This window comes from Papaver somniferum, chromosome 2, assembly GCF_003573695.1.
Source record: "Papaver somniferum cultivar HN1 chromosome 2, ASM357369v1, whole genome shotgun sequence".
Classification (NCBI taxonomy): domain Eukaryota; kingdom Viridiplantae; phylum Streptophyta; class Magnoliopsida; order Ranunculales; family Papaveraceae; genus Papaver; species Papaver somniferum.
Window position 1 is genome coordinate 61252809 of NC_039359.1, and position 14082 is coordinate 61266890.

The 14082-nt window shown below is 35.3% G+C and overlaps 1 protein-coding gene and 1 long non-coding RNA gene across 7 annotated transcripts; one reads left to right on the plus strand and one right to left on the minus strand.

Moving 5' to 3' along the window:
• Nucleotides 1–231: 231 nt before the first annotated feature.
• Nucleotides 232–3659, minus strand: LOC113347809. Of its 6 annotated transcripts, none has more exons than XR_003359264.1 (7): nt 3393–3659; nt 3228–3270; nt 2246–2431; nt 1924–2021; nt 1659–1698; nt 1001–1061; nt 232–538 (listed from the first exon to the last, which is right to left on the minus strand). XR_003359264.1 is itself a non-coding variant. In XM_026591486.1 (6 exons), the coding sequence occupies exons 3-6, from the start codon at nt 2269–2271 to the stop codon at nt 571–573; spliced, it is 336 nt and encodes a 111-aa protein (XP_026447271.1). In that variant the 5' UTR covers nt 2272–2431; nt 3228–3270; nt 3393–3659; the 3' UTR covers nt 232–570. The 6 variants fall into 6 exon arrangements, 2 of the variants coding, with proteins under 2 accessions (XP_026447271.1, XP_026447270.1); XR_003359263.1 differs by having other exon boundaries at nt 232–779; XR_003359262.1 differs by having other exon boundaries at nt 1626–1698.
• A 7260-nt stretch (nt 3660–10919) lies between these two features.
• Nucleotides 10920–13964, plus strand: LOC113353394. The gene is made up of 4 exons (XR_003361259.1): nt 10920–11056; nt 11162–11228; nt 13142–13403; nt 13493–13964. It is a non-coding gene; the product is annotated as an uncharacterized LOC113353394 (long non-coding RNA).
• The last annotated feature ends 118 nt before the right edge of the window (nt 13965–14082 follow it).

Genomic DNA, 14082 nt, shown 5'->3' on the forward strand with positions numbered 1-14082 from the left:
ATACAAAATGTAATTTACTTTTACTAAAATAGGTTGGCGACGAATTCCACATATGACATGCCACGATGGATTTAAGGTCGTTTCATTTTCATGTGATTATAGGCGTGTATGGAAAGTTTATAACAACTATGTACTGACGTACTAATACATGAGTATTTCACACAAAATGCACCCAGGAAGGGCCAAGTGTCACGTTGATCCAATAATAATAAATAAAAAAAAAAACAAGTGTTGTCGGGTTAAAATGCACAGCTATATTATCACGTTACGTTAAAATGCACAGCTAGTTAAAATCCACCAGAACCGAATAGAGACTGCAGTAGATTCACACATAACATCTCAGGTCCTTCAGAATATGGATTACTTATCACAATTTTCTAACAACCCTATAAAAGAAAAACGGGAAACTTGTATACTAATGGTGTAGCATTGCTACAATCTCATCCTTGTAGAATGATGCACAGAGTGTCCCAATTTAGATATCTCTGATTGTTGTATCTTCGCGTCACTTAATTCTATTCATCGTGGTAACTCAATGCTGTATAACCAAAGAAACACAGTAGTTTTAGATTATTTACATGCTAGTGTTTGTGGTGAGTTGTGAACTTTAATATCATGGCTTGCCAGCATAATCAAATATGGTATTGGGGTTATGGAAGGACGCTCAGGTGTCATATTTTCTGTCTGATCTTCAAAAAAAATTTCAAAGCCAGTACCAGCTGTAGAGAAAATGGCAGTAGCAACACCTTTTGCCAATCCAAAATCTTTGTGTTGCAAGTCTGTTAATTTTAACATTGCAATAGAGAAATCACTATACGAATCAAAACATAAAAGTAATCCCGCAAGTCTGTTAATTTTAACATTGCAATAGAAAAATCACTTTACGAATCAAAACATAAAAGTAATCACCGTAAGTGTGATAGCTGAATCCATATTATGAAGGAGTTGCATACTCAGTCAAGTAGGATATTTGAACTTCTATAAAGTCTTTATAACTAACCTGTGTATTTGCACTGTGAAGAAATGCAGATTGCACAAAAATGGTTGGAAGTAGGATCCACCTACATATAAATTAGCTCAAAACTATCAGTGAGATGGTAAAATAGAAGTAGTATCAAATAAGAAAGCAATCAATGCACGAAGAATTTTCTCTTGAATAATTGGTTATCTAAGCTTCCAAAGGACATCAAGTCGCACGAACTTATCAAAATCTTCATTTATATTATTGAATTAAATTGAGACAGTGATCAATCATAACTGACATATGCTCTATGGGAGATCAAGCTGACAGTAAACATACATTGCATATAATAGTATGTGAACCGTAACCATAAAATGAGTGTAGGTATTCAGTTTTTGGAAGATTCTAAGCTGTTTTACCCTAAGCCACAAATTTAAAGATCCAAAAGAACAAAAATCTAAGAGAAAATACCCAGCCATAAGCATAAGACAATCTGCAATGTCTTTCTTCAAAAACTTCATCATATATAGCATTGCTTTCTACACTACATAAAGTCTAGCTTAAACCTAAATCAACTTAAATTTATGATTTACTACAAAAACAAAAACCTCACATTGAATGACACCAAATGAGTTAGAAATGATAATTTCCTGGTGTACGGTACCTGATGGGCACACGGATTGAAGGTCTGAAATACCTGGAGATAGGATACTTGGCGTCCAAATAAGTACATCCAACTGCAATGAGCAATAAGATGCAACTTCAGTTACTTCAACCAATTGCTCTCCAACAATAATACTATAATGGAACAGTAAGAATTCACAACTAATAGAGTTTGACCCATATTGTATATAAAGAGTGCTAGTAAATTCAAATATACATGCTACGCAATTAAAAATACCATATGAGGGGTACACTCCAACCTAAGAAATAATACAATTGTAACAGGAAACGACTAATACCTAATATAGTTGAAGGAGTAGGCGAATCTTCAGGGAGTAGGCAACTAAAATTAGACTAATTCTATAGATGTTGTGGCCGTTGCGCGGCAGCAAGAACCCTGGAAACAGAAGAGCCACGTTTCAGATGGTTTCAACTAAAGAAAAAACTAAGGCCATCTATAGTTAACATCTGAAACACCAAGATGATAAAAGACCATCTATAGTACAAACAAACAGAATCCACAATCAATACTCAAAGTCACATTCTAGGTCAAGGGAAAAGGAAATGTTCCATAATACTTTCATACAAATTAATATAAATGAAAAATCAAGCACAACTGACCTGCGCCGACAAGACGGGTCATCCATTTTGTGCCTTTCACTTTCTTGATATTCGAACACGGGTCATCCATTTTGTGCCTTCTTCGGCCTCACCAATATGGGAGAAGGTTTTGTAGGTGTTTTCCTGGCGTGTGGAAGGGTTTTTCACAATCTGGGAACCCATTTGAAATCAGTGAAAGAGTATGGACTGCATAAAATTGGAAACAATTAGTCAGCAAAAGTAACTTTTTAATGACAAAAACAAATATAGATGGCACTCTTGAGAGAACACCTTAATAGACACAATTAAAGTAAAAAAGATAAGAAGCAAATGTGTATATGATGAAGCAGCTCAGTACACTCTCGCTTGATATACTGCAAATATGTGCAAAGTCGTTGCATATATGCAAAGCAGCAGCTACAGAAGAAAAATAGACCGGATCCAAAAAGGGATTTACTATTAGTGTGGTTTATGAAACCTTCATGGTATTTTCTGCACTCAACTAAATTCCGAAAGATTTGGATTAAACTCAACAAAAAGTTCCAAGCACCAAATGAGCCAATTCGAATTAAATTCTGATAATGAACTTAGAGATACATGTGCTGTTCTTCCTGTGACTAATGTGGATAATATGGTTCCATGCAGGATGCTCATATTTGAGTATCTCTGGCATCAGAGAAAACCAATTGTAAGGATGCTTTTCTAGGTAATTGAACGACAGCCTAATACGATAGCCAAAATGTTCACTCTCCTTTCTAATTTGTTGTGTGAAGACCCTAAACCCCGTGTATATTTCCTTTTGCATTTGTTGTTCTTCAACAGTGTCAATTACCTGACAAATTAAAGCGTAAAAGCTAGAAATATTCTACAAAACTCAACAGTTGCAAATTTCAGATAAAGTGGAAATTTCAGAAAAGAACGCAGTTGCTCCAAATTCGTCCCCTATTAATGTGCTTATGTTTTTCCTTTCACAATTTAAAATCAAAATCAGGAACTCAATTACCTAAGATGGATGGCTCCTCTTTTCCCAAATGAACAGTTGAAACCTGCAAACGATGAACTAAGAAGCTTAAATAAAAAAACTCAATCAAAAGATTAAAAAAAATTGAAAAGAAATTAATAACAAAAAATTGGCAAGATCAAACTTAAATCGAAAAGAATCCATTACCTAGAGCATGCGTCTCAAACACGGTAAGATGATGACCTATGACGTATGAGGAATTAAAGCGTCTTCAATTCGCCAATGCTCGAAAAGAATGTTTTCTATTTTCCTTTTTGCCCAATTCGCCAATGAGAAGAGAAGATCGCGGGATAATATGGTAACGGAATAGGATAATTAAGGGAAGAGATCTCCTCCGATCTGTAGTAGAAGAGAGGCGCAGATACCTGCCCTAACTTCAGCCACGATTAGGGCTAATAATGGAGAGAATAAGGATAATGTGAAGAAGATGTGAAAGAAGATAATAATAATAATAATAATGGATGATATTGTGTAACGAAGAAGAGGAAAATAACGAAGAAACCAATCTGAACGGTTGGATCTGGGAGTAGAACATGGATTTTCAGCCACGATTTATATTTCAAGTTTGAGAGCTTTGAGAGCACATGGTAGCCGTCCATTGTAATAAAACTCTCAAATGCAATTGTCGGATTAGACCAAAACCATTTGTGTTTATAAGATAGATGTTTTTTTTAGTACCCAAAATCATCAAATTAATCTTAAACGGTTGCATATTCCCTACACTAGCAAATTACATCGACACAAGTAAAGTAATGCCCAAACAACACTGTTTTTTTTCTTTTTTTTTTTGCTGGTAAAGATGGATTTTATAGATAATAGAATTGTTACACACAATGAGTAATTATGCGCCACCCTTATACAAGATAAACCCACGTGGAAACACTGATTAAGACTCGCATAGAAACCCGTAGCAACCCTCGTACAGACCCACATAGAAAACCCACACATAACATATACATGGTAAGAAAACCCATCAATTAATGACGGCACAAAATGGAAAAACCCACATAGAAACCCAAAGAAGCCAAAACCCTAAAAAAGAGCTAAGGCAGGAATCTTCCCTTCACCTATTCCCTAATCCTGCCGTCACGTCGACCGGAACCCCACCTGCAAAGATCCAAAACTACCGTTACAAAATCGTTGCCACTTTTTCTTCCAAAACCACTTTTTCTTCCCTGCAAAGATCCATAACCCCACCTGCCCAGACAACACTCTTACATCATATTGAGTCATTGACCAAGAACATCCTAGCGAATAGCGAACATTTTAGTTGATATGAACTCAAATAGACTTCAGAAAAAGGTGGAGCCATCAGTAGTTCAAAATTGATTCCATAGAGTTAATTCAATCCGAAACGCGGTAATTTTTGCTGGCTGCCCGAATTGGATTATTTTGTATGGTATCTATTTTTGATCTAAACCGATGAAGTACGAAGCAATGGTCTCTAAGCTAGAGAGAAAGTACCACATTCTCAAGCTAAGTGAAGTGCCGCACAAATGTACATAGTACTGTATCAAAATGCAATCAAAATATTGAGCTTTGTGGAATAAGAACATAAACGAAACAAATTTGTGTTTGTGTAACTAGATCATATTTTCTTTTGGTTGTTAGTTTCTTCTTTATCATTTTAAGGTCTGTTGTCTTCTCTCAATTGGGTTTTGTAATCTTCTCTGTAATCGATATCTTATGTTTGGGTCACGATCTGATCGAAAATAGCTTCAAGTCTGGTTATGACCTTCTGCGGCAGATACAGGAGTTCCGACGATTTATCTGGTGAGTTCATTACTTTCCGACCGACAGAAGTTCAGTTATACCATCTTCAAGCTGTGATCTTCAGAATAATTTAAAAAAATGTTTTTGGGCTGTGGGTTATGCATCACCGATCCAAGCTCTCTCGTATGTAAGCGGGAGTTACTGTTACGGCTACTGGTCACCTATAATTCTATTTCCTGTGATTTCGGTAACTAAGATTCTACTAATAGAGATTCGTTGCAACGTCCGTTGTGAGAATGATTCGTCTATCCTATTTGTTGTTTATCACGGCCTTGTTTGGTAAAATTTATGATTATCTATTTATGATTATGATATAATCATTTTCAAAATAATTTTTTCCAATCAATTTTTTCCAATGATTGATTCTTTTAGAATGATGATCTCAAAAAGAAGGGGAAAGAACAATGATTTAGGATATCTTTTTTAGTCCTATGTTGTTTTTTTGTCTCCCCCTTGATAGTTTAGAGAAAATAAGAAGAAAAAAATCAATTTGAATTTCTTAGAAAAAATAATTGATTATAATAAATTTTTAAAACAACTTTTTCCTGTTTATTAAAATAATGGATTTTTTCAATTATGATTAAATTAAATAATTATTATAATGATTACCAGACGCATCTAGAAATTAATAATAATCTCCATAATAAATTATGAGCAGATAATCAATTAAAATAATGATTACCAAACGATCCGTAACGTATCTTTTAACGGTAAAACTATTTATCTATTAAAAAAAAAGTGTAATATCATCAGTCACAGGAATCAAGGAGGATGGGACTCACAAGATACCATGAAGAGACGGCTAGTTTTCAGTGGGGCCCACCACCTATGTCAAGTGGATTATAGGCTGTTTTTCTTTGTTCCGAAACAAACTGGAAATGGAAAAAATATCATTTGGTGCTTTTTTAGGTGGACCCATGTCTGTTTGGTCCTTTGGTTAAATGCCTTTACTGTTTGGTCCATAATTATTTAAAAATATTAAACCGATAAAATACCCTTCCGTGTTAATTTTTATTTATTTTCTTGCAGCAGTTCATTCCAGAAATGAAGTCCATACAAAAACCTAAAAAAAACAGACTTCATTCCAAAAATAAACTCCATAAAAAAACAGACTTCATTCCAGAAACGAACTCCATACAAAAACCTAAATAAACATACTTCATTCCAGAAATGAACTCCATACAAAAACCTAAAAAAACAGAGTTCATTTCAGAAATGAAGTCCATATAACAACCTAAATAAACAGACTTCATTCCAGAAATGAACTCCATATAAAAATCTAAATAAACATACTTCATTCCAGAAATGAACTCCATATAAAAACCTAAAAAAACACAGTTCATTCCAGAAATGAAGTCCATATAACAACCTAAATAAACATACTTCATTCCATAAATGAACTCCATATAAAAACCTAAATAAACAGACTTCATTCCAGAAATGAACTCCATACAAAATCTAAAAAAACAGAGTTTATTCCAGAAATGAAGTCCATATAACAACCTAAACAAACAGACTTCATTCCATAAATGAACTCCATATAAAAACCTAAAAAAACAGAGTTCATTCCAGAAATGAAGTCCATATAAAAACAGAGTTCATTTCTGGAATGAACTCCATATATAAGCAGAGTTCATTTCTGGAATGAACTGCAGCATCATCATCTTCATCATCTTCGTCGTCTTCAACAACAATAGCAACATCTTCGTCTTCAAAAACACCACCGTCTTCATCATCAACGGCAGTAGCAGTAGCAGATCTTTATCTTCTTCATCTTCTTCATCATCATCATCAAATCAAGATTAACACCATCGTCTTCATCGTCAACAGCAGCAACAACAACATATCTTCATCTTCTTCATCATCTTCATCGTCAACAGCAGCAGAAAAAAGAAAATCAAGATTAACACCATCGTCTTCATCTTCTTCATCTTGTTCATCATCATCAAAATCAAGATTAACACCATCGTCTTCATGATCAACAGCAGCAACAACGACATATCTTCATCGTCAACAAAAACAGAAAAAAGAAAAAAAACCCTAAAAAATCATATTCAACAGTACCAACATCATCGTATTCATCGTCTACAACTACTGATCTAAATATCTAAATCGATTTTCACCTTCATCACCATCGTTTGCAGCAGCAGGAAGAAAAATAGAAGAAAAAAAATGGAGACGCCATTAACAGGAGGAAAAAAAATGAAAGAAAAAGAGAGAGAGATTAGATCTGGAAAGATGAGAGAGAAAGTAAATCTGATAATGATTTATTATCTCTTACTTTTTGACTATATATATGGTCCTTATCCAAAAGGGTATTTCTGCCACTACAAGGTGACATTTACATCATCCATGACATCATCCTAAGACCAAACCATAATTTTTAGGACCAAATTATAATTTATATTACCAAATATGACCAAACAGACAATTAACTAGGTCCACTGGACTAGACTGTCTCTAATATATTATTTGTAGGACCAATTGGTATTTCCTTTAACTGGAAAACTAGTGAAGAGTTCTTTCATCGGGTCGGATGGAACGGTCCTATATATACTTAATTTCGTCCGAGCTTCACCTCACTTCAAATGTTGTACTCTTTTCTGCATCTAGTCTGGCTTCACCGTTCCAGTTGGTACATAAAGGGTGTTGCACCCAGCGGAAGTACATTAACCTCTATCTAGTTGCCAAATGCTATAAAATTTATCAAATTCGATGGATTTCCTTTGGATTCACCTACAAGCCCAACTAAATCCGAAATATGCATTGATAGTAAGTACCACTGCGTCCGCTGGCAAAGCCGCAATTTCTCAAAAATCGAATCTGATTCTATGTACTCCACTCCGAGAAGGGGGAGTTATAAACAATTGTGGGGGAAAAAAAGAGTAGGGGTACCAAGTAAAGGCGGCTGACATCGGATTCCCTAGCAAATTCTTAATTACTTAATTTAATTTAATGCCATTGCAAATAGCTCAACTTAAGTTAGTTCCCGGGAATGAATTTAGAGGAGAATTATGACAAAAATAACCATTTGACAGGCCTTCCAAACTCTTCCTAAAATATATGGAACCAAGGGGTTGGTATGGGTAAATCCAACCCGCCACTCCGACCTAATCCATCCGTAATTTAACTGGTGGACGCCGTGACCAAACCCGCCCATGGAATGGAGTGAACATGTATCCATTCTTGAAAATCCATTAATTTATCGTAAGTTAGCACGTTTTTTTTAGATTTTTTTTTTGACATCATGTGACATTATCATTATGTTCTTCGTACCAAAACATGCAAGGTTGCTAGTGGGGTATTAAATTACCTTGGGATGTACCAAATTACATATAGGACAAAATAACAGTTGTCTTTGAATTGGTACACACCCCAATTTGGTACCCCATTAACAGCCTTGAAAACATGTGCCTTGGATGAAATCCATTTGGATAATAAGAGGAAGTAATTACTGTATGTTGCATTTAACCCAACATTGAAACGGTCATCAATTTGGTCCCATAACCATTGTTGCCAGAAGATTGCCATCGATTTGGTTTTCAGGAAGGGCAGCGCCTAGTTAGCAATTTGGGGTACGAATAGTAGTTCTGAACGGCATATGTACGGGAATTATACGGATTCAGATAGGTTGGATTCGGTCGAAAGTATGGTCAACGGTTCGTTATTCAGACAGTAGTTCGGAACGATATACATACGTGCATATTGGTTTTATAAATGTGAGTTCGGCACTTAAAATTCGGATTACATATATGATAAATTAAGTATTATGACCTTATTAGGAGACTAAGTTTATTTATATATGATTTATAAGATGGAAAAAATATTTTAGCGTGATTATTTAACAAGAAGTGAACAATTTAATCGCATATATGTATTATAAAACGAGTTTATAGACTTTCAAACAAAAATCAACACATAAAACACTGGTTAAAAACAAGTACCAACTGAATAATTGTATTTAAATATAAAGTATATACAAAATCAAACAAAAACCAAACAACGGAACTCTGGTCAGAGAGTTTACCTATGAGAGTTCTAGTTCAGAAATATTATTCAAATTCGGTCAGTTCAGATACGTTCGTGAATCATTCGTGAGGTCCATATAATGCGCGAACTAGATTCGGAATTTAAATAGTTTGGAAATATCATTTGGATTCGGTCAGTTCGGATACGTTCGCCGAATCATTCACAATCATTCCGAAAATTACTAACATGGGGGGAGCCTTGAACTCCTACCATCCTACTCCTAGTTCCTCGATCAGCCAACAAAAGTTGAACCAATTCTGTGACCCACAATTTTTACCTCAAACCAAAAATTTAGTCATTGTGTCGGTAAACTTACTCTGTACCTTTTCGGTTCTCTTTCATACGTCAAGGTGATCAGGCAGGAAAGCAATGGAAATTGAAAATCTGATGTAGTCTTGCCAGTGGTACCCACTGACTTTCTCTAACTAATAATTAGCGATGACTGATGAGGGAAGTAGTGAACTGAAGAGGAAGACCAACATAATACTTTTCATTTCTCACGATGCATGATTTTAGATTCTTCCGAAAATGGGTCATTTGTCTAAATATTTTTAAAACACGGTTTAAATGGACGAGTAAAAATTAATATGGATGAAATGGACACTAAAAAAATAGTAAGAATGAAATTGGATTTATCGTGACTTAAACTTAAAAAATAGTAAGGATGAAACTGGATGCATCCTGATGTAAATCAAATATAAAAAAAATATTTGAAAATGGGTAGGATGAAACTGTTTACATCTGTCTATTTTTACATTTCTGTCCATTTAAACAGTATCAAAATTTAAATGTTTATTTCACCCAGAAATTATTGATTTTTGTTTTTTTAACCAATTTTGTTTAGTTTCTTAGCTAGCTTGTGGTCCCTGGTAAAAGGACTAAGTGGGACCTAGGGTGTATCCATGCAAGTACTATATGGTTTTCTAGTCAGTTTTTTAGATAAAATAGTCCACAGACTGGACAAGTACCTAATCCTAACAATACTCTAATTTGGTACTCCATGCTAATAACAGGTACCTAATCTATATGGTTGTTCACCGTTTACTGCATTTGCATTTCATTTCATTTCTTGTCTTGTTTCAGGGAGTAAGAATTTAATATATTATTTATGTTATTTTTATTTTTTTGTGCACTTCGAATTTCCTTTACTATTATTCTCGTTTATCCTGGCAAATTACCCGTCGTTTCATTTTCTTAAACTTATTCGACCATGGAAAGTGTCTATTTGCCAAATGATGTAACATGCTTATTTTCTTACCTATTCCACTACATGAATCATTTGAAGAAGAAGAAGAAAAAAAAAACAGTTCATTTCATTTTCATGATTTGTGCGGGAAACTTGTGTAAGTTCTTTTCATCCTAACTCGATCTTGTCTAAATTCAACTTATAAGCCTATCGTTTTTTTTTCTTTTTCTCTCAAGGTTCATTTAGAACCGTTGAAACAACAAAAGAAAAACTGAATCCGAGTCAATAGACAGTCCGTGCATCCTAGGTTGTATTTTGGTTAAGGCATGCATATTCCAAACAAAATCAAGACATTATCATGGAATAAAGCTTGGGAGAAAACTCAATTTGAGCTTGTTTGTGGGGCTGAAATGCCAATTAAATCTAGTAGGTGAAATGTCTTTGTCTACTCCACTTTTTGATGAATTTAGGTTCTAGTAATGGTTGGGCATTGCGTTTTTGTAATCTTTAAATGCATATTCTGGCAGTAACTAGAAACAAGAGTAATGAGGAGGAGAGTTTCAGAGAGAAACAAAACCTTTTAAGGGTCTAGCTTATTTTCTTAAACTTAGGAGCAGTGAGTAGTTTTTGTTGTTACAACATTAGGAGCTGTGAGATTGTGAGAAGTTCTTTTAAGGGTTTGCATTTAACAAAACAAATTCCATTTAAGAGTTTCTGAACGGTTTGCATTTGAGCATTTAAGAAAGATAATTCATTTGAGAAGTACTCAAACTTTCTGGTAATCTCGACTGCGATAGTACTCAACAAATCGAAAAGAAATGAGGTATTGATCAGATCTGCAATTCTTTTTCTTTTTTGATTTTTTTTATGGTCTTTATAAGAAAAGAGAAAGTCAGATGAATCTATCCGTTGTTATTGCCGTTTTCAGGTTGGAAATCTTCATCTGTTTCATGGCGATGGGTTTGATCATGGCGACAGCTGATTCTGTGGATCATGTGAGTAATTGACTTGTCTCTATATTCAAACGTACTGAATGACGATTCTTTCGAGGATATATGTATATACAAATGATCTATTAGCTAGGGTATAACTATCATCACGGACAGATCTATGAAATTTTCAAAATTTGGAGTAGTAATAATCATTAACCAGAAGGAAGTCCGTTAACTAAAGATTTAAATATCATTAGTTACGTTTAGCATTGTCATTATGGGGTTTCATTTGATATAACAGTGATTTACAAGGACTTGCACAGCAAAAGAAAATTGTACAAACCCAAGCTATAGTAAACCCTTTCATAGATGCACATGGAAATCAAAAAAGAAAAAGAAATGCAGATCTGATCAGTACCTCATTTCTTTGATAAACCTCATTTCTTTGACTCTAAGTGAGGTATAGCCGCTGAAGAAAATTATCCAATGATCATTGAGTTACTGTTCATAAGTAAGGATAGGAAAAAGATTTCATTGAGTTATTGTTCATAATTAAGGAAACTTAAAGATGTTATGGGCTAATTGAAAACTTGGATAGGAATTACCGGGGGAAAAAGAAGTTTTAGGGGTTCTTTTTCCATCAAATCAGATTTTAGAGAGTAGTTTTAGTATAATTGAATTGATGATAACATATAGAAGAAGGTTGTATGTGTCTTGATTGGGTCAGCTTCAATTAGTTGAATTAGTCTCAATTTCATAGGTTCTGCTTAAGTTAATCTATGAAACATTAGTTGTATTATTTGTTAGTCTCCAAGAAACATTAAAACTTTTAATTTGGCACTCCTGTAGGAGTCGATAGTTCCATTTCCATCCTATACTAGGGCCCCCCATGAGATACCCGATGAGGTACATCATGGGACATCCCCATGGGTTTGGGTGGGTGTAGGAGGTGCATGCTTGGTCGTGTTGCTTGCAGTTGGCTGGGGAGTGTGGAGGTACTATTAGAGAAAATGAGTTTATAAAAATTGAGTTTATTAAATAGTTTGGTTTTTTGGTCTTGAAAGGATTGGAACTTAGGACCTATTGATCACTAAGGACACTAGCTCATTTTCATTTATTGTGAATGAACCTTTAGTCCCACATAGGGAAAACTAAAGCTGATACCTCTCCATAAGTATTGAATTTTTTGATATTAAGAGTGCCCCTTGGGTCATTAGCATTTTTGTGCGAGGGAGAGGACTTAGGCAATGGGCTAGTTGGTGCGGTGCTTCACGCCGCCGTGCGGGCTGGGCCGGCTCGGGTTCGGGTGTGGGTGTGTCAAGACTTATCTTTTTGGCGAAACTTCCTTTGAATTATTATCTAAAAGATTTTAAACAAATCATTTCTTAATCGATGGGGGCGTCTGACCCGGCGGATGTTTCCTTACGTTTTACAAACACATTATGATGCATGAACGTTTTATAACCACATTATGATGCATGAAACGTTTTAAATCAATACATGAACGTTTTATACTGTTTCGAAAAATTTGAATTAATTGAAATTAATTCCATTCGATTTAATGCGCATCAATGAGACTTCTCTCATTTCTCCTCTATATAAACCGACCACATTTTTCATTTTCAATTCGTGTCCAGAAGAGCTACTATCCTCTTCTTTTCGTCTTCTCCCCCTGTGTGGTCCTTTATTTTCATTCCGTGCGCAATTGCTGTTGAGGTCGTAAGAGTGGGCAAGTACTGTAGTGCTAACAGTTCTTGCAACGGGCAGTTTTATCCTGGATACGAACTTGACCACAGGTTATAGGCATCACTCATTCTTGAGGCGTACCGGTCAAATATCGTGTTAAGGACAGCGTGTTGAACACGTGACTCTGTCCTCTGTTTGCAGTCCAATTGAGTGTCTATTTACTTTCCAGAAATTAATCTTTTTATTCTAATATCTCTCTAACATTTTTCTTGAGTGTTTTATTGTTACAGAAGTAACAGGTACTACCACCACCCTACCACTTCTACTTCACCTCGAGGACCGGATGGAGGTTTGGTTGGAGGACCTCGGCAGATTACACTGGACATGCCTCCTTTGACGGGGATGCCTCATTTGACAGCCATGCGTCCTCTGCACACCTTGCCCAGTGAGCTGCGTATACCGTGGAGAGACCAGAGGCAGCGGTCGGTGGAGCCTAGTACTACCTCTGGGTCTGAGACTGTCGCGTCCAGTGCCGCTTCAAACAACATTTAGGTATACTCAACTGTTAAACTTTTTCTTAACCTGTTTTTTATTTCAAAAGCAAAATACTTAATTCACTTGTGTTTTTTAATTGTGTGCAGGCTGGACTCTACCTTCGAAGAGCCCGTATATTGAATCTTTAACCAAATCATTCCTATGTGTGTTCAAGTTACGGTGACCTGCTTAAGATTCTTTTTATCTTCCCTGGGTGTTCAAGTTGTATTACAGGTCTGCAGAGAGTTTTTTATATGGTATGCCAAAATTATTTACTTAAAATCTCTAAGAATGTAGAAGATGGGTATATGTTGGTCAATGTTATGAAGCATAATACTGGAAACTTTTAGCACAAAATGTAAACCGACAAAGGCTTCATTACGGGTGTTTAAAGTGTGCTAAAAAACAATGTCTTATGAAACATATCAATCTCACCCATTTCAGAATTTATTTTCCAAACTTACATTTAAAATAACAATATGTATGCAAAGCGAAAAGTAAAATGCAGAAGGTGATAGAAACGGGCAAGATCTATTGCAGTTTGCAGAGACAAAAAGGAATGGCTTCATATAGGCGAAATTTGGCAAAGCAAAGGCTTGGGAACAAAAGAGCCTGCAGTACAAATGTTACAATCAGCTTCCTAGAAGACATGTTGTGAAGACGATACTTGGGCAAGACGCATCAAGAAGGCGATGCA

Coding starts and splice junctions, on each gene's coding strand:
- LOC113347809 (XM_026591485.1), bottom strand. CDS start 2,271: ATGGATGACCCGTCTTGTCGGCGCAG. Junction 1,699..2,245: donor GACCCGTCTTGTCGGCGCAG/GTCAGTTGTGCT, acceptor TGCTCATTGCAG/TTGGATGTACTTATTTGGAC. Junction 1,062..1,625: donor TCAATCCGTGTGCCCATCAG/GTACCGTACACC, acceptor ATTTATATGTAG/GTGGATCCTACTTCCAACCA.